General features: G+C 34.6%; 2 protein-coding genes across 2 annotated transcripts; one reads left to right on the forward strand and one right to left on the reverse strand.

Annotated features, from left to right (window-relative positions):
- Positions 1–7,406: 7,406 nt before the first annotated feature.
- Positions 7,407–13,738, forward strand: LOC146731475 (uncharacterized). Its single transcript, XM_085494017.1, has 10 exons — positions 7,407–7,765; positions 7,990–8,109; positions 8,239–8,572; positions 8,991–9,340; positions 9,504–9,758; positions 10,039–10,423; positions 10,982–11,251; positions 11,539–11,778; positions 12,465–12,596; positions 13,096–13,738. The coding sequence occupies exons 1-10, from the start codon at positions 7,664–7,666 to the stop codon at positions 13,443–13,445; spliced, it is 2,538 nt and encodes an 845-aa protein (XP_085350143.1). The 5' UTR covers positions 7,407–7,663; the 3' UTR covers positions 13,446–13,738.
- Positions 13,739–13,942: 204 nt separating this feature from the next.
- LOC146731476 (ATP-dependent DNA helicase Q1-like) lies at positions 13,943–19,290 on the reverse strand. The gene is made up of 3 exons (XM_085494018.1): positions 18,036–19,290; positions 16,358–16,531; positions 13,943–14,840 (listed from the first exon to the last, which is right to left on the reverse strand). Exons 1-3 carry the CDS (start codon positions 18,149–18,151, stop codon positions 14,240–14,242), a joined length of 891 nt encoding a protein of 296 aa, XP_085350144.1. The 5' UTR covers positions 18,152–19,290; the 3' UTR covers positions 13,943–14,239.
- Positions 19,291–20,651: the final 1,361 nt, after the last annotated feature.

Genomic DNA, 20,651 nt, shown 5'->3' on the forward strand with positions numbered 1-20,651 from the left:
CAGTATTCAAATAGTAAATAGCATACCAATTATTCTATAGTTTATTCAAGAAGAGAATTTTCATCTTCGTCGTTGTCCTCAATGTTGGTACACTCTGAGGAACAGGAACATGCTGGCGTACATGCCATTTTAACTTTACGACAGCCACAATGTCCTGTACAATCTTTTTTGCATTTACATGTTGTCAACTCCTGTAGAACAGTTGGAGCTGCCGATTGCTTCATCAACACTGGTTCACAATTTTCATTTCATCCATGACCACATGGTGAAGGTAATTCAGGGTTTCCATCCAGACAGCGAATCCATATTGCTGCTTGATAGTTTGCCCTACAAACATGCTGTTGAAGGGTATCCTGACATGGTGGTAAATATGTATTTCGCTTTTGAGTTTTACAGAACAAACTGTATCGTAATGAATTAATTGGAATGTCGTCACAGCGAATCTTCTTATACAAAGACACAATAAAACTTTCAGTGAATTGCATCGTCTCTTCTGAACAATCAAATGATTTTCCAAGATTCTGTAGAAGATCGGCGCATGAAGTAGCTATGGTTAGAGCAGTTTTCTTTCCAATTCCAGCAAATCCAGATGTTGTGTCCGCTCTTGTTAATGCGTGTAAAGCTGGAAGGATTTTAGCTAATCCTCCAAGTGCTCTGCTTATTTCTGAAATGTTAATATACCTAAAGTTGGCTTTCACGCCTGTTGCAAAATACACTGTTCCTGCCAATCTTGAGGCACTGGCAATGCATAAAACAGCCACATCTGTGTCTGGACTATGCACAATCACAGTTTCATAACCTGTATCGAAAGCATGGTTAGCATGAAAGACAAGTCTTGTGTCTGCCTCTTCATGTGAACAAGACAGACTAGGAATAATAGTTGCAACAGAGTTGCTTCTCATGGCAGTGCAGGCAAGTCCATTAGCTTTCTGCATTCCAGCCAAAAAGACTATTTGGTCAATTTCTAGTAAATGAACAGAATGCTCTAGCCAATATTTATGAAGAAAATCAACTAAATTGATCTTATTCGCAGTGACTGAAATAAATTTGCTCCATTGTTTCGGGATCAATGTCTGTGGTCCATGAATGTGAATTGTAATTCCACCAGATTTGGTTCGGCGAGACCTCTCGCCCATTTTAATTGATTTCTCAAAATACTGATCACTCACAATATCAATTCTTGCCACAGACTTTGATGTTACCAGAATATAATCAAATAATTTATCTCCATACTCTCCGAATGATTGGCAAGAATGTGCAAGTTGTCCTGTGCTTTGAATGACGGCCAAAAGGTCGAAGGAAACACATCACTTACATTTGTCAGAGATAGAAATTGTGTTGCTAGCATGTACATTTGCAAATTGTTCAATCTCATGTAAAAGATTTGCTTTCTGGGTCTTACGTAGTGTCCCATCAGATGTAGCAATTGACAGAGGTATATTGGCTAGTTCATACTTGAAAAGTTCTTTCAGACTGAATTTCCGACTTTGAGCAATGACTACAAGTCTGGAAAATAGTTCTCTATCTGCAAGGGTCACATTTTGAGTAGACGATTTTTTGGACAATGGACCTTTCTTCAGGCTTGCAAAGGTATGTATTTTATTGTGTTTAATCTTGTCAAAGAACATCTGTCCTTGGGCAAGACGATTCTGTACAAAGTTACAAAGAGCTTCTTCACCTAGGGTGCAAGATCCTAGGAGGCATTCTGAATCTTTTTCAGACAACTGACAACCTGAGGCAATGTTTGAAAGTGGGGATGGGTCATCAATGGAAAATGGATTTACCCACTCTTCAAACTGGTTATATATCTTGCAGACAATATCATTATCTCGAGCTATTGTATTTTTGTGTAGATCTTTATTGTTTGAATTTGCGTCATCATTCATTTCAAGAACTGTTCTAAGATGGCAAAGAAGATCAGCTCTGTAGTGTGCAGTAAGTATCCAGCGATGAACACTTTCTGCCTTGTTTGAAAATCCAACAATACCACCACTCGTTTTGCTATCTCTGTTCAATGTCTGTTCCAGTGTCTGGTCAACTGGTATTTGTGCAAACTTTTGGCTGGATCTTGCAACTACAAAGTCGCCATTTATAAAATGTTCATGGACACCAGGTGCTCTATCTTCAAGCTCCAACATTTGTACATAATGGAGAGTAGCATATCGTGAATAATTATGTCTAACAAATGCAAAAAAGTATGGTAACATTGATCTCAGAGATGACAGATGCATATTCTAATTTCCTTCTCGCTCAGCTCTAATGAATGCTAAAAGAATGTCAACCATTTGAACATACTCGAATCAGAATAAAAACATTTGTGACTGGAATGATTTATCCTTAACGGTAGCATCTCTCAACTGCAAAAGAGAACCCAGAAGTTTAGTTAAGTCTTTAACTGCATTGGGTATATCAGACCTGATATCATCTTGAAACAAGTCACGAACAACAGTAACTGCAGATCTTATAGACTGCCTGTAATTTTCATAAAGATCTTCATACGGTAAATTGTTATGCAATAATCTTTCAAGGGCCTCTAACACCAACTTATGAGCCCGCACAGCTCTAGTATAAGATCTTCCAGTCATGATACCTGGGACTGATCCTTCTGCAAATGCTCCACTTTCCACCAACAGATCTTCAAAGCCACTACATTCCATTCGTTTACCAAGTACAGCGAGGAATGCAAGCAATACATGAAATGAGCCCATTCTCAATACAACATTTTGAAATTCATTTTTCTTTTCAAGAACTACATCCATGGCTTTACAGTAAATTGCTTGGTCTACTAAAACTAATATAGTTTGTGTCTGTCCAACACATCTAGTAATTTTATCAGCTATGTCCAGCACTGTGTACACAACATCATACTGTGTTGGCGATGCATTGATCACAGGGCAATAACCTATGACAGATAACACTGGCGAGTGCGAGGAAGCTATCATGTTAAAGCCAGTCCATCCAGGAATATATTGCTGTTCACTCATATTTACATCACCATCTGTTTCAAGTGTTATTAGTTTAGTAGGTAGTGCTCTACACAGGATCCATGCTTCATCTAGGGATAATTTCTCAGGATGCATGGTTCTGGACAACCAGGTTAAATGTTTAGACTGTAGCACTGGACATGGTCGTCTTCGTGGTGGTAAATACATTTTCACATTAGGTTCTTTGACTGTAATATAATGGATTATTGCTCTTTCGCTGTATTACTATCATATTGGTACAGAGTGTGGTATTTTTACCGTCCACAGTCTCCTCTGTGAAGTCATTGTTGTCTGCAGCGATTTGTGTGAACACATCAGCCTGTACATTGGAAGGAACAATTACTTCTTCTTCAGTTACCTGTTGTTCTGCCATAGAAGTTTCGATTCGAAGCAATTGGTCATATGATACACAATGTCCAAGCCTATTCAGCAATGTAATAAGTTCTCGGCTTCGGGTTATGTGGTGGATGGCATTAGCAACTGCAGTATGTTTTGAGGTATGTTTGCGACCATTAGATGTCACATAGACTAGGTCTTGACCAATGGCAAGAACACGCTTATAGCGATCGTCAGCTGCAGAAATCGGAGGGTCCATCAAGTTGGAATTACTAGTTCCTGTGACCAGCCACTGAAGAAAGAGCAAAAGGCAAGATCCTACTTGGTTCTCCATTTCAGAAACATTAATATCTTCTGGATCTGGTGGTATGTTCTGTAAGCCTTTTACCTCTTTTATTTCTGCATTCAGAATAAGTGCTGCTCTAATAAGAACAGCAGTCTTGTCATCAATGTCAAGCACTGGTGCATCAACATTTAACACTGCATCTGCAGTAACCTCTGTTAAGGACTCTACAGCCCTTCCGGTGATACTGTCACTGGCAAAAACAAGCTCACTTTTGTTTCTTGATTCAGGTCTGTGGAAGGAAATTAGTGTACCATAATGCTGTAGAAGACGCTCCTTTACTCTACCAGACCTGTAGTTGTGTGCTTCCACATTAAATGTGCATAGGATTTGTCGATACCTATCTCGTATATTTGTCAGTTCATATATATGGTGCAGCTGAAAAAGTCCAACATCAATTTCGAATAGCAGCATACTAAATGCTTTGCTGTACTCATTTCTTGTTTCACCATCAGAACTTTTGATGCGAGCAAGGTGATCTGTAGATGTAAAAGTTTGATAACATTTCTTATGGTACTTTCCCTCATATGCTATAAGATCATAATCTCCTAGTCGATGCTTAACAATTTCATCATTCCGTAGCTCAGCAGCATTTCGTAGCTTTTCTCCTGCCTGGTTAGTCAGAATCTGACAAAGTGTCTTTCCTGACTTTCCACAAATCAAACAGTTTTGCCACTTAGGGTCAGATTCTAGAGCAGATCGAGTGAACCTAACTGGATTATGTCCACTTGAACTCGGTTGAAGGAGATGAGACTGTTTCTGCTTAATGCGATTGAGCTTTTCTTGACTTGTGAATGTTGAGTAACAATCTTTGTGCCATTTTGCCCCATATTCAAGAAGATTGTCAATATCTTGTTCCAAACGCTTTGATGGCTCTTCATCACACCTGATTTCTATGGCAGCTTTTACCCTTTTCACACCGTAAATAGTACCACATCGTAAGGTTTTACTTTTACCTTGACAAAAAATACATCTTGACCAATCTGTTGACTTTCTAGCTTTTTTAGCAGGGGGAGCTTGTTCTATTGGTGCGAGTCCCTCCATCTTGTTGGTAATTCACAGACTGTATGGTAATTTTCAGAGGTTTCTGAAGACCTGACAAAGCAGAAATAGTGTAATATGTTTTAGGACATTCTTCTTCGTTTGCAGCATTGTAAAAACATTGTTATCTTCAATGCTAACTGTAAATGTGTATCTAATATATAAAGATTGTGAACAGTTCATTGTTTCAATAGAAATAAATACCTACCTGGTATACAGAAAATCATCTACAATATACTTCTATTGTCTTTGTGTATTCACTGAAAATCCAGCTAACTGGGAAATGGTGAGATTTCTTGTTGGATGAGTATTATCAAGGGTAGATAACAAAAGCAACTGAATGTAAAGCAACTGAACAATCTTGGCAATTATCAACCCTGTTGGTAGAAATCCTCATGAATCACATTAAATGGCAAAATGTATAGTTTAAATATTGTGCAAAAATATGGACCTTGTTTAGGTTAAAGAAACAAAATCTCCTCGAGCGAAAAATTATATTAATCGCAATTTTGTTCAAACGCGCGTATCTGCGTCCCTTCGCGTACTCATTAGAATTACGTTCCACATATTTAAATCTACGAGATGAGATTTGCATGGGATCTTGGCTTCATGACTATACACAAGGCTGTGTATCTCACTGACCCCAAGTTATCCACTCCCTGGTATTGATAATGTCTTTGACAATGCTCGAAAATGTAGCTGCAGTTCTGTAGCTCTGGATTTCGCTGGTGTCCGTTTTTGGCGTTTTCTGTTGCATCGGTAGTCTGATTCGGTCGTCTATTGGTAATTGCGAAACCCTAGAGCTACAGTACGAGACGTAGTCAGTTACCATACCGGACGACACAAATCCGTGTCGGCCAGGTTATTGACACTTTATTAGCAAAATTGGCTGTCTACGCTCACCTGTGTATGATCGATCGTTATCTAAACACATTTGACAACTATTCTGATTTGGATGTTCTAAATTACCGACGTTATCTACTAAAATCAGACGAATACCGGCGAAAACCCACTATTTACGCTTCAAGGTCAGCCATCTTGGAAATTTTGACCCGTGACGTCACGGCGCGTCATAGTCTCGCAATTTCACGAATAAGCCACTCGATTGGAGTTGTGTTGAGATTTAATGAATATTATGGATGAAAACAACCACAAATATATATGCAATGTATAAAAAAAATCGAAACATGGTATCAGAAATAAAATAACATAATATAAATTAATAATTGTATTATTTTAATTATTTATTTTGAAAAAAAAAATGATAATAATAAAAATGAATTGTGGGTATTTTCTCACACAAGCCAGTGTTTGCTACACCTCCATATCCATTACCATGTCTATGTGTATCAACTGTGGGAATGCATTTGAGGTAAAGGCAAAAGGATATAAGAGACATTCTCTTGTGAAACAAGTTGGTAAAGTAGAGTGTGTCAAGGATGCACTGGATGAAGTGTATGAAACAAACCTGACACCCCTAGGCCACAAATCTGATGCACCCAGGTGCCTATGTCAAGATTGCTATGCACTTCTGGAAAAATCTAGAAGAAAAATTAGAGAAGGGAAAGAAGCCAAGCAGGGTTTTTTTGCAAGATGTGCTGAGGGTACATATCTTCATCTTAAAAGAAAAAGATGTACTCCAACCAGAACACCACGTACTCTTAAAAAACATAGAAATGTGGAGGATGCTGATGAAAACCATTATGAAACAGCAAAGGTTAGTGTTATATTAAATACTTGTGTTAAATAAAATAATTTATTTAAAGTGTTTGATACTCTATTCATTATTTGAAAGGAAAGTGCCACAATTTATTGTACTACTTTCTCTCAAACATTGATTGAATGGCAAAAACCTAATTTCACATGTTTCAAATCTTAAAAAAAAAAATGTTACAATAACCCTAATTAAAGCTTCTTTTTCAACAGAAATTAACATTTGTGAAAAGAGTCATTCTTGCTGTTAAGAGACATGATTATGAGTCTGCTATTAGCATTCTGTATCACAGAAGTGTTCGTGCACGGAAACAAATTGCTACTGTTATAAGCAACAAGGTAGGTTTTAAAGTTGTTGTTTTTGGTGTGTTCAACCAATTGTCTTTGGTTCAACACACTTTTATTTATGAGAATAATAAAGTTAGAACAAATCTGATTGGCAGTTAGGCATAAAACAAAGGAATTGTAAACATCACATGGTTTAGAGGTCAGACAATGATGACTGGCATTTGTGCTAAAACAAGCCAAGGACACAAAGTTAGCAAACATTGTGGAAATAATCATCTAAGTAGAGATGTTACTAATTAATGCAAAATGATGCTCCTAATGGTTAACCTCAGATTACTGCATAATCAAACAACTAGTTGTATACAGTATTTTAAATGTCATTTCCAGTAATATAATGCAAGGAAAATGTTTGATATTTAATATTTCTTTTTAATATATTTAAACTTCTTTGACTGAAAATTATTATAGGTAAGGAAGGAAGTTGGTAATTACATTAAAAAAAGCAGACCAATGACACTTTCTAAAGAGACATGCGAGTCTTTTCAATGGGAAAAAATAATTGAAGAGGTCAATTGTGGTCTACCTCTGCTGACCAGTATCATCAGAGCAGCTTTAACTACCCAACGTAGTCATAATCTGATAGACATGTAAGTAAAGTTTGTTATAGATGACAATTTTTCAGTATAAATTTTATTAAATGTGCCGCAGGAAAGAAAACAAGGTTGTGTGAATTATCACTTACATAAAGTATGCCAGTTTAGAAAAACAAAAGTTTTTAAACCATATTTGGGAGAGGGTGTTATTCAATTGAGTGTTGATTGGATTTATCACTTACTTAATTGCATAATATTTAAAGAAAACTGCTTTAGCATTATTTTAAGAATTAATGGCATTTATTTCATATTTGTGTTTGTAGTCGTTCTGATGGTAGTGTGGCAAACTAACTCCAGCATATGGAATGATTATGTGCAATTTGCTACATTTAAGAAAAAGAAGAAAATTTAATATAATACAAGCATTTAACTCCATTCAAATGTATAAAAGTGGCTGTAGTCAGAAGGTATGGAACATACATAACAATAATTTCATGCCAACCAATGTTTAGACATTGTAAATACACAGACTTTTAAATTATATTTTCATGTCAATCTCTGGCTTCTGCACAATCTGTATTATTTATCTGCTTTATTTATCAGTATGCAGTATGCCCACAGTATTTACTAATCTAATTTTATTAAACAACTGACTTTATTTTAGATTATGTTATTTTTTTCAATTATGCAGCTTTTCAAGTGCTTCCAGCATGTTGGTATTTGTTTGGGCGTAAATGGAACACGTGGCACAATAGACAGAATGAGAAAAAACTTTGACAAAGAAATGTATGACATGAAAAGCAAGATAGAGGTAACGTATAAGAATTTATTTGCATAGCTATTGGTGATGAATAGATAATGGATACAATGAATGTCAATGTGAATACTATTAACAATAAAAGTGTATGTTAAAAGTCATTTTAAATACATATTTTGACAGGAAGAACTAAGAGATGATGCTCCTAATATCAGTAGTGATGATGGTGACATAGATGTTGCATTTGGCGATGTTGATAATATGGACAGTAGGCCTAATGTTCATACAACGGATGGTGTAACTACCATTCCTCTTCAAGAGTTAATGACTAGTCCTACTACTAGCAGTGAAAGTGATTGTAGTGCCAGTGAAAGTGATTGTAGTGCCAGTGAAAGTGAAATTTCCATTACTTCTGCAAGCAGTGATGATAAATCTACAGAGGAGGATGGTGTTAGTTACAGACGTTCTCTCTTTGGACCAGACACAGGTGATGGTGGAATTCAACCATTGAATGAATGTAAGTTGTATATAGTGTTTTGCACTAAAGAGAAAATTAACATTGTTGTAAATTAGTTTTTCCTTCATTTTGTATTGGGTTTTGCAGCATTTACATATTCTGTAAAGCCCTCAATTATAAAAGTGATCAGTATATGTTATAGTTTCATACCCATGCAGCCCTAGTTTATTGTGACAATTATGCTATTACTATGAACCACCAAGCATGCATACTCATATTCAAATTCATTGTTATCTGCAACAAATTATATTATTTGTACTTTAGACCAGGACCAGTAAAATGCATGGTCATTTGATTGACATAACATAGGAAATGTATGGCTCCATGGAGATGGCAGTTTGCTACCAGTTGAACTTGCACCGGCAGCAGTAGCCTTTCATAATGTTTACCCACTTGTCTGTTTTCATTATATTTTCAGGTCCTGGATACAGTCTGTGCTGGGACAATGTCCAGAAACTAAGTTTATCTCGGTATCATACATCGTCTAAACAGAACAAATTTTTAATGTGGGCGATGTGTTTTGCTACACAGAACAGAGTACCTGCTATGCATTTAAATGATGAAAAACGAGAGCTGGCTACAACAATTCCATTGAATTCTTTCCTTCCCTCTCAAGAGGATTGGGATGCCCTTGAAAAACGTATGGCAGTTGTTGTTTCAAGGATAATCTGCAAACATCTCACACATTTTAAGAGCTCTTATTCTGATTGTGTAGTGGAACATATTATTCATGAACAGTCTGAGTTATCTAAGAAGAAAAGTAAAGTGGTAAGTTAAGCCTGCCCCTAAATACCAGGTGTATGTAAATTAATATCTAGATAATATCATATTCTTAACATGTGTGCATGTGCAAGTATTCTGCATTATAAGCATGTGAAATTATGATATAGGATAAAGCAATGATGTATTCTTTCTTTATCATTGTAAACAGATAAATTTAGGAGTAGTGCAAGAAAACCCAGGGAGTAGCAAAGGGGTGCTTGCAATAATGAAACACCTGAAAAAGTATGTGCCAATGCAGCCAGATGGAACCCCATATACTATACTGTGTAATGGTGATCAACAGTCAGTTGAAAGAATGATTGATGCCCGCATATCTATGGCTGCTAGTGAAGACCCAGCTAATAGGCTAGCTGGACTTGAACCGGCTCCACAGGAGTTTCATAGACGTGGCATTGTATTACAAGTAAGAATCTACCTCTGCTCTTATGTCATATTAGTATTATTAGTACATATTGCATTTTGCTGTATTAAAAGTGCTTCTCTAACTGAGTTAAACAACAGCATTTTATATTCTAGTTGCAGGCATAAATGTATGGAACTATACAGTCATGTGCATCTTGATTCGTGTAATTTATTGTATGAATAATACTACACAACTTGGTGATCAGTATCATAATTTCCTTAGATACAAAGTTTATATCTTAATGGTATTGTAGTAATTAGTAAAACTTTATATTTTCTAGGACATCATGGATAAGATGTATAATGCTAAAAGTGCTGGCAGTAAAGGCACTTTATACAATATAAAGACTGTTTTTAAACACAAAAATGTGAAAACCAAAGTAATGGATAACATGAATGAAGTGACAGATTTATTAACATTCACTACTGAGGGATTGGTGTCACTGCTTTGCATCAAACTGTTGGGATTAGATGATATTGATGACAAACCTGCAAATTCTCCTTGTGAAGAAAGGAAAGAGTTGAGACAACAATACCTACAGACTGTATCAAAGAATGTAGTTACACATTTGTGGCCCGTTATAGATACTTGTTCTATTTCACAAGCTGCTGATAGTGATGATGAAGAAGATGCAAGAGTATTCTGCATATGTGACCCAGATGAAGGTATTCTATAAATTTATGTCACAATTTTCTCAATCACAAGACTTTCTATAAATTTCCAAATTCATTTTTTCTCCTGGCCACTAACAATATCGGGTGGTAGTCAGTATGTGTGTTAAATTGGACTATAACCAACGTGAAATTGCCAAAAAATAATTGTTGGTTCTATACCTAGTGAATTTGTATGAAGCTTACTTACTAATAATTTTCTTAGTAATCTTCATCAAGTGCACAAAAAAATAATAATAACTATAGTGTTTCTGGTCACAGTGTGAATGATTAATTTTCATTTTTTTACTCAGAAATTAACATCAAAGCTAAAAGTAGTCAAAAAGTGAGATAAAATATAAAAAATAAACTTGTGTACCAACATCATGTTTTTAAAATGATTTTTTTTCACTCTGCTTTAAAGGGCTTGTACTACTGCTAGTGTGTTGTGTTAACACAAAAACATAATTTTGTGGGGTTATGTATTGGGTTCTTCATGTTATTCATTATCTTTAGTATATGTCAAAGTAAGGTGTCACAAGTATTTATGTTTAAATTTTTGTTTTAAAAAAGGTGTGGATTGTGAAACCTGGATTGAATGTTCCGCTGGCAAAAGTTGTGCATTAGGAAGGTGGTACCACATTGAATGTGTAAATTTAGAAGAAGATAACCTTCCAGGAGAAGATGAAGAGTGGTGGTGTTCACCAGACTGTGAAAAAAGTGTTTCATTTTGTTGTAAGGTGTATCAACCTGGTATAGAAGTTGTTAAATGTATGGCCGGTAATAACTGTCTGAATGGTGAACGTTTTCATGTTGACTGCAAAGGATTAGTTGAGTTGCCAGGTAATATATATACATTCATCAAGCCCATAGACACTTTCTTTTGTAGACTATATAATTACCTTCTCATGTATATTTATTTAAGAATACAGATAAGCTGTATGATTCAGAACTTGTTGTCATTATGTAAATATAAATTGGTAGCTGCAGTGTATTTGCTTGCTTACATTCAAATGAAGAAGTGTTTTAAATTTGTACTTTAATTATGTTTGCTAACCTATAGACAAACTTGTAACAGACAGCCACACAGCTATTACATTTTGTTCATCTGACAAAATTTTATTATCTAGTTGATGACTGGTATTGTTCAGTTGCCTGTTACAAGTATAAAGAAGCATCAGATAAAAAGGATCACATTGCAGAGTACACCACTGCATTGACCTGGAAAGGTTTGAAGTATTTCTGTGAAAAAGATTCGGAAAGAGAAAATGATGGTGAGGCAATGATGCGGACCTGGAGAATCAATATGATTGATTTTTGGTCAAACAATCACTACAAGTATCTTATACTTGGGCACAGATTATTGGCAGGTAATGATATGTTGCTATAATTATAACATGATTAAGTGCATAGAGGTACATAATTACTGTATTTGCTCTATTAATAGCACATATCGGTACTAGTGTAAATGACAGAGGTACTGATAAGGTGATATTTTGATAAATCATACAATTTAATAAATCAGTATACAATCAATGCAACTGTTGGCTTACAATTGGAGATGCTCTTCTAATAGAGAAAATACGGTAAAAGTTGCAAGTCAAAAGTCTCCATCACAAGGTATCTCTCACTATTATCACCACTACAGACAAAATCTGAAAGCTTGTATAAACCCAGACACCCATAATTGGCAAAGCACAACGTTGCAGAGAAGAACATTTTTACCTCTCCAAATAATAGTTTTCTTCATGTTTCAAGTTTGAAAAAAATGTTGGTGTGAATAATTGAACAAAATTTTACATTAAATTGTCTTTTATTTTCAATACAATTCTGAGAGTGCTAGTACTGGTACCACTGCCCCAATAATGTCTACAAAATATGTACAGTAAAACATAAGCTTTTACTATGCAAGATTTACAGATACTCTGATTAAGAGTAGATTGGTTTCTTATTAGAGATCATGCACTATGGTGCTAGTTTTTACAGTTAATCATCATGGGCAAATAAATAACCACACATGCAAAGTTATTAAGACAATATAAAATCACATTTATAGGCATAAATGGTTGGATGACACAAAGAATTAGCCATGAACTAAAGTATAACAGGACTGCAAATTTGACAGGTGGAGCTGGACATAATATTCCATTAGATTTGGTAAATGAATTCCTAAATAATGAATTCAAAGGTAAGTCTCTCTGACTAAAGTTAAACTCTTAACAGATCTTGCATGAAATGGGATACATAATGCAATTTGAAATGAATAATTATACATGGTCAAGCAATTAATGAGCTATTTGGAGCACAACCAAAGTATAGGTACATTTTGTTTTAGCCCAACATACAGTTCTAAAATTAACCTAAACAATGAATATACTAATCAGCTTTTTAATATCACCAGATATAATTGTCACCCTAAAGATCCTATACAACACTTTGAATTATCTACATACCGTATTTGTCTTTTATGTGTTAAATACATCTTTAGATGTCTTTTCAATAGCCATAAACCCAATTGAATCATGAACTGTATAATTACATTAACTACATAACAGCTTAGCTAAATCAGCCAATATATCATGCTTGCTAAAAAGACACGTTTTACAGTGTACATGTACATACAATTTGGTTAAAAGTATTTCTGCAGACAGAAAGCACACACTAAACTTGCTTTAATATTTTTTCAGATAACTTGAAGCACACACATGGACAGTACAGTGATTCTCAAGTTGCACGTACCAGTCAATTGGTCGGGAATCTGGGCTCTAAGATGGACCAAGCCTATTTTTCTAAGGTCATTGACATTCATATTTCAAGGACAAGAGCATCCAAAGAATCTTATGTAGATGATGTTAGGAAATTTATTTTAACATACAGACATGATGGCCTTTTTGATGTAGTGGATGGCAGGCGGCATAAAGATTTTCCTGACTTTGAAAACAAAATCACAATAGAAATGCCACAGAAATTAAGAACCAGATTGCACAAATATTCTACAAATTTAGATGCTGAAAGAAGTTGTCTCCCAACTGAGTAACATCAATTACAATGAATAGCGCCAAAATATATGTGGGGAAGGCTAGCAATTTGCCAAAATGGTCACTGCAGCACTGTATTTTGCCACCAATACATACTTTGTTTCCATGATATTCTATATACGTTTTTCATGAATATTATCACAACATCTGTTGACAAGTGTACATATGTTTTATTTATATCTAGACACAATGTAAAGTATAGGAAAGACAGTTTTTAGACATTAAGTGTTGATATTAGATTTTTACTGTTTTGTATTATGGCTTAAAAATAAAATTACGTGAAAATAAAGTATTACACAGTATTGGGTCATTCCAGTTTATATCTGCACCCCTTCATGCATAGTTATATTTCCAAATCACAATTCACCATATGATATGATGGAAATCCAAAAGTATAATCCTTGTAGTGTTAGGGAGTTCATTTGTGTCACCTTGATAGTTGTTTCCATACATAAGATTTCCTGGTCTCTTTTATCAAACAACTATACAACCTGAATTATGAAATATTTTTCCCATAATATTTTTGGAAAATTCTGCCTCATCAACAAAGGGTGCAGATATAAACTAGTATGGCCCATTGTAAGTCCTGCCATTCTTCTACAAGAATGATAAATATGCAGATTTGGGTAGCAATGTTCAGACCTTACAATATGTTTTGAAAAGGATGGAAAGTTGAGTTGTTTATTTCTGCAAATCAGTGTCATTATTACACTCAAATGTATCAATATTAGATAATGCATGTGGTCAATATATGTTGTAATGAAGTTTGGATTAGTGTGAAGGGGTTGTATGGCTATACTCCAGCTGATAAATGTTGGCATGGACAGGCTCCTCTACAGATACAGCAACATACACAGTGATGACATGTACATTTTTCCCCACATGCTTGTGTACACCTATCTCGGTTAGTGAGACCCTTCAGGTATTCTGCATCCATTTCAGGTATTGTCAGCTCTTGAAGAATTGCAATTCTGAGACACTTCATTTTGCCTGTATTCAAGTTATTGCAAAGTTTCTTCATATCTTCGTCACACCTTACAATATCGGTTTTAACTGCATAACAGTAAGCCTCACCCTTCCTTGTGACATCTCTCCCACATCGCCCAACTTCTTGCCAATATTGCAAAATATTATTGCTCCCTCCCCAGTGCAGTACCAAATCGACATCTGGGATATTGATCCCCATGCCAAATGCAACAGTAGCAACAACGCATCTGATTGTGCTGTCTGATAGAGCAAAGTTCTCCAGTACTCTTTTCTGGTCCTCTAATTCCACATTGGCATGAAAGACATCGACCATTCTACATCTTACATTTTTTTTCTGGTCAATGTATGCATGGTTGCCCAAGTAATTCATGATATTACTCCACTGTCTACCAGTTTGGGTTTGAGTTCTGGAATTTGTATTGACAACACAGTAGTGTTAAATTTGACATTAAATTAATTTATACTGTTAGTAGCCCTATTAGTAGAACATTTGCTTATATAATACATTGTAACCATGTAATACTATGAAATCAAAACGTCATACTTTAATTAAAAAGTGATAGTCATCGCACTGCTCATGTGCATCGTTTGTGTTAATAAACAATTTATGATTTACCGTTAACACATCACTTTTCTTACAAAAATTGAACCAAGCAAGCACATTTCCCTTATTTCTTTAACTTTATGGAAGCTCTCTTTCAGTCACAGTTGTATTTGTATTGCTAATGTAAACATTGCATCATGGGGTGTGTTGTCAACAAACTGCATGGAGTTTGACCTTGCTCAAGCACAGTATGATGACTAGTATTGCCCTTTAAGTGATCAAGTTTTACAAAAAATATCATTTTGGATGTACTTCTACTGATGATGTACTTCTAATAAAGTTATTTTTAATTTCTGATAATAATCATGTATAATTCGCTGAGAGGAGGTAAACAGAAGATGAAATATTTAGACCTGGTCTAGTCCATATTGTGAATACCCACTCTGGCAATTAAGGGCTATACATTATATTTTAGCCTGTTAATGCCACACTTATCAGTATACTGTAAAATACTTTATTTTCGGTTGGATTTAATTTTCACTATTTCCGCTGAAGGAGTGATTCAGTGAATATACCTTTTTTTCCTTTATTTTACATTCAAATCACCAAAAATCAGTGAAAAAAATGCCATACAAAACATCCAAAAAGTCTTTTCAGGGAAAATTAATTCCAGCTAAATTTAAGTATTTTACAGTATTTACTGATGCAGCAATATACATGTAAAACTTCAAAGTTAATATTTTGATTACACTGTGTTTGTAGTTTATTAGTAAATCATGTACGGATAAAATAAACTCTTAAAAAGTGTTGTCTTTCAAATGGCATCTAATTGTGCTATAGTCTTAACAGGAAACCTCCAAGTTAATTTATTTTTTTGTAAAAATGTTCATGGTTTTGTGCAGAGTGACAATGCAGTACATTTCCAATAATGTCAGAACATGTAATTATTTTTTTTTACTCCAATTACAGTGTAAATGTATATACAGAAACATAACAAAAGAACAAGCATGCAATAATATATGTGAAAACAAAACATTTATTAGCATAAAATTAATTAGTTTACAAAAATATTTACTTCAAAGACTAATAAAAATTTGTTCGTGAGAGAAACTTTTATCTTTTGTTACCGAATATTTGATTATATGCAACATAGATTAATTAAAAATACAGACCTCATGTATATAATTGCTTTTCTTGCATTTTTCCCCATTACTTTAATTTCATCAATATACCACCTAACATCCTCTAAAAACTTCATTCCTGGCTGACTCTTCATTGATAAATAAATATTAGGCCTATATAAAATGACATTTTCTTACATTAAACATTTTAACTATTCTAAAATAAAGATCAACATTATGTAATATTGTAGTTATTTACCTGTCAGGATGCCTAGCTATTGTAAAAACTTCTTTGTCTTCTAAATGCAAGGTGTTTAAAATAATCTTCTGTACTTTATCTGTGCATGTAGCACTCAATATGGCCAAACTTGCTCCTGTGAAATGGCCTCGGAAATCTCCAACTCGCTTGTAAACAGGCCTAAAAGTTTCTCCCCTACAGGTATTATGAAACTTCCATGAATATATGATATAAGCATGTATCAAATGAAAGGCATAGCATATTTTTGAAAATAAGAACACAGATTCACAAATTCAACATTGGTTTTTGTGTTCCTTTTTTTTGTAATATGACCAGGGTAGTTACCAAACTCATTTAACATAATCTAGAATCAAGTATAAATATTTGTATGCAACAATATAAATTTGTTCAATGCAATGTACAATGAAAAAAATGCTCCCATGTATGAGGGAGATAAAAACACAATTAAATATGTAAATGAGCTATTAATTAGGTGGCAACTCATAACTACATATTATACCCATCACCTGCCAAGTTCAGTCACAATAAATTTCAGTAGTTTATAAGATACTAACAAAACTTAAATATCAGTTAAACCTGCAAAGCGACTCATTAAGTGGAACTCGATAGTGCATTCCTCATAGATTAATACACAGTATGTTTTTTAGTCACATTTAAACTAACAGTTCACAAAATATCAACAAAAATTCAAAAATCAATATGCTAATGAGCACATTGATTAAATTAAAAATCAAGAGTACATTTCTTATAGCTAAACACTACGTCGCTATTAAAAATTTTGTCACATTTGGACTAACAGTTCACGAGATATATAAATCAAAATAATAAAATATGCAAAAGAACCCGTTAATTGAATTGAAACTCTATATGGCATGCATGGTGCAAAGCTCATATGGAAATGTATAAGTATGCTTATACCATGTTTAGTCAATAACACTACCGATAGAAGTTTAATTAAATATGCAAATAAGCTAATTAATTAAGTTGCATCTCAATAGTGCATATCTTATATGGAAATATAAAGTATGCTAAAACCAAGTTCACAGATATCAATAAAAATTCAAAATTAATTAAATATGCAAATGAGATTGTTAATTAAGCTGCATAGTGCACACCTGGTAAGAAAATATAAAGTTTGTTTATACTAAGTTTGGAGTCATTTCGACTATTAGTTCATAAGATATTAACAAAAAATTAATTGATCAGTACCCTAATTAATGTTACAGAATTATAATTCCTCTTCAGTCTATTCAACTGTACATGTGTACCAAAGTTCAGCTAAATTGGATCAGCAGTGTCCGAGATACTAACAAAAGGGGAAATTATTTAATTGGATTTATCTTGAAGTACATATGGCAATGAGATTACCATAACAATAGAAAACAAGAGACTGCCACTCCCATAGAAATAAACATCAAGTGCAATGGAATTGAAACTTTCCTCTTTAAAAGACATCTGTGTTCATGCAGGGACAAACATGGTTAATTCCATAAACTTTCTATAAGCTTTTGAGCTAATAACATGGACATGACATCATAACAACGATTTCTTGTATTATAAACTAATTTTTGCCATTACTTTTACCTGAATTTATAGTAACTTAGGAATGTCATAGGATAAGTTTAATTCTGTATAAAATATGGATGTGTAAAATAAATTCACTAACTAAATTTATTACCATGTGCAAATAACATGAGCCTCATCCAGTGCTACAAGACATACGCCTTTCGTGTATATTTCTGATTCTAAAATAAATGACCAGTCATCTATTTCCAAAACACTCTCTGGTGACATAAAAATTACACTGTATCTTCCTCTTTTCAGACCTTAAAAAATAATAGAAAAAAATTTGAGTCACTTTTGATAAAAGATATTTTATTTTTTGGTTGTGTAACAAAGTTATTATTATTTTTATTATGAGCTACTTCTATAAAAAAAACTTTATTTCTGGTTAATTTTTATTTTGAGAGCAAAAATAAATAAACTCACCCTCAATGGTCTCCACCTCCATTTCATCTCTGTTTACAATGCCAGCACATTTTATTCCTTTTAATGACCAGTTGGCCACTTGATCCATAACCAAACTTTTTAGTGGACTCACAACCAGGGATATGTGGTGAATACCAGGCTCTGCTTGGTCCAACAATAAAGGCGGGGTGATGTATACATCAGATTTACCAAAACCTGTAGGCAATATGCCCATGGTATGCCTTTTATTCATAATATTTGTTATGAGCTCCAGTTGGTCCTTCTTCAACTCATAACCTAATAAGGTTTCCATCTTAACGCCAAACAACTGCCTCACAACTTCTGTTGTGTATGAACTCATTTTATTGTACAACACTGGCTTGTGTGAGAAAATACCCACAATTCATTTTTATTATTATCATTTTTTTTTTCAAAATAAATAATTAAAATAATACAATTATTAATTTATATTATGTTATTTTATTTCTGATACCATGTTTCGATTTTTTTTATACATTGCATATATATTTGTGGTTGTTTTCATCCATAATATTCATTAAATCTCAACACAACTCCAATCGAGTGGCTTATTCGTGAAATTGCGAGACTATGACGCGCCGTGACGTCACGGGTCAAAATTTCCAAGATGGCTGACCTTGAAGCGTAAATAGTGGGTTTTCGCCGGTATTCGTCTGATTTTAGTAGATAACGTCGGTAATTTAGAACATCCAAATCAGAATAGTTGTCAAATGTGTTTAGATAACGATCGATCATACACAGGTGAGCGTAGACAGCCAATTTTGCTAATAAAGTGTCAATAACCTGGCCGACACGGATTTGTGTCGTCCGGTATGGTAACTGACTACGTCTCGTACTGTAGCTCTAGGGTTTCGCAATTACCAATAGACGACCGAATCAGACTACCGATGCAACAGAAAACGCCAAAAACGGACACCAGCGAAATCCAGAGCTACAGAACTGCAGCTATCGAAAATGTAGAAATAGTCCGATCCTATTATGGAGAAGAATAATCACACTCAACAGTAATTTCTAGTTTGAGTGTAGATTTCAAGATGCAAAAAATAAATCCAGCTCAGTATCTCTTAATTTATATGAAAAAAAATAATGGACACGTCTGTTAGTATTTCTTAAAGGTTGGTTTTGGTAACATTTGTGTTCATCGGAGATCATATGTAGTTGTTAGCTGAAAATTCAAAATGGCCGCCAGTTATGTGAACTTTGACCTAAATTACTAATTTTTCATAACCATATATTAGAAAACTTCAAACTACTCCATTAAGATTTGGTCAAACACTTGTGAAGCCACAGGAGAAGAAAATACAAATAAACACTCACATGCCTTTTCACAAAACCATTCATTTTGATGAAATTAGGGGGCGGGGTCAAAAGTGTCATAACTCATTAAATATTCAATATTTTTCCTGGCATCCACCAAAAATAATTAGGATAAGAAGTGTACTTTCATGTCCACTGGTCAAAATAAAGATGCCAGGAGGGGACCACGAACTCATTATCTAGGGCCCTTTTCCAAATTGGCTACCAGACTAGAAGTCCTTCACGGCGGAAAATCCCTACTCTGGGTTACCTTATTTCACGACTATCAAAGAAAACTGATTCGCCGTGGACTCAGCTTAGTTTTTCTTCTTTCTGAACTGAGGTCAAATCCCCTCCGTTAGTCAAAATATACCGATGTTTTTCAGTGAATAATTTTGAAGCCTGTCACAGAACAAAAAAACTAGGTGAATCGAAGCCGGAGATTGGACGGTATGACGACCCTTCAATTAGCATCAAATATGCTTTGTTACAACATCATTGATTTGCTGAAAGTCACCTGATCGGAGCACGACCTGGGTCACAGAACCATATTTGTTCGTATTATCAACAGGATTTTGCGAGAGAACCACACCCACATTTTCAACCATTTTCAGCGCGGAAGTTGTCAATAAATGTCGAAAATCTCGTGCATTTCATGTATTCGGATAAAATAAATCTAGCGATTGCTAAAAATGGTTATTAATATATTCCCCGATGCTCTTGGAAATTTTATTTTTTTGCTTTCAAGAAATGGCTAGTTGAAGTTGTATCGACTTCAAGGCGGCTGTTTCACCGCGAACAACCAAGCTCTGTTGTAGTTTCGCGATGTAAAATGAAATATATAATAAAAATAATTATTTAATTATTTGGGTTTTCAGCCCACGTATTACGGGACATGATCCCCATGAATTACGGTCAATGTTTTGTCTCGGCTGATTGTGATGAATGCCGAACGTCGGGCCCGACGCCCTTCCTAAACTCAGTATGGAGA

The sequence above is a fragment of the Saccoglossus kowalevskii genome, chromosome 19 (assembly GCF_978046115.1).
Source record: "Saccoglossus kowalevskii chromosome 19, keSacKowa6.1, whole genome shotgun sequence".
NCBI classification, from domain to species: domain Eukaryota; kingdom Metazoa; phylum Hemichordata; class Enteropneusta; family Harrimaniidae; genus Saccoglossus; species Saccoglossus kowalevskii.

Excerpts from the sequence above, each read along its gene's own strand:
- LOC146731475 (XM_085494017.1), top strand. The coding sequence starts at position 7,664 with ATGATTATGTGCAATTTGCTACATTTAAGAAAAAGAAGAAAATTTAAT. Across the intron at positions 11,252-11,538 it reads AGGATTAGTTGAGTTGCCAG|TTGATGACTGGTATTGTTCA; the intron begins GTAATATATATA and ends TTTATTATCTAG. Across the intron at positions 11,779-12,464 it reads TGGGCACAGATTATTGGCAG|GCATAAATGGTTGGATGACA; the intron begins GTAATGATATGT and ends TCACATTTATAG.
- LOC146731476 (XM_085494018.1), bottom strand. The coding sequence starts at position 18,151 with ATGTCACCAGAGAGTGTTTTGGAAATAGATGACTGGTCATTTATTTTA. Across the intron at positions 16,532-18,035 it reads GCTCATGTTATTTGCACATG|GGGAGAAACTTTTAGGCCTG; the intron begins GTAATAAATTTA and ends TAATACCTGTAG. Across the intron at positions 14,841-16,357 it reads ATAGCTAGGCATCCTGACAG|AACTCAAACCCAAACTGGTA; the intron begins GTAAATAACTAC and ends TACAAATTCCAG.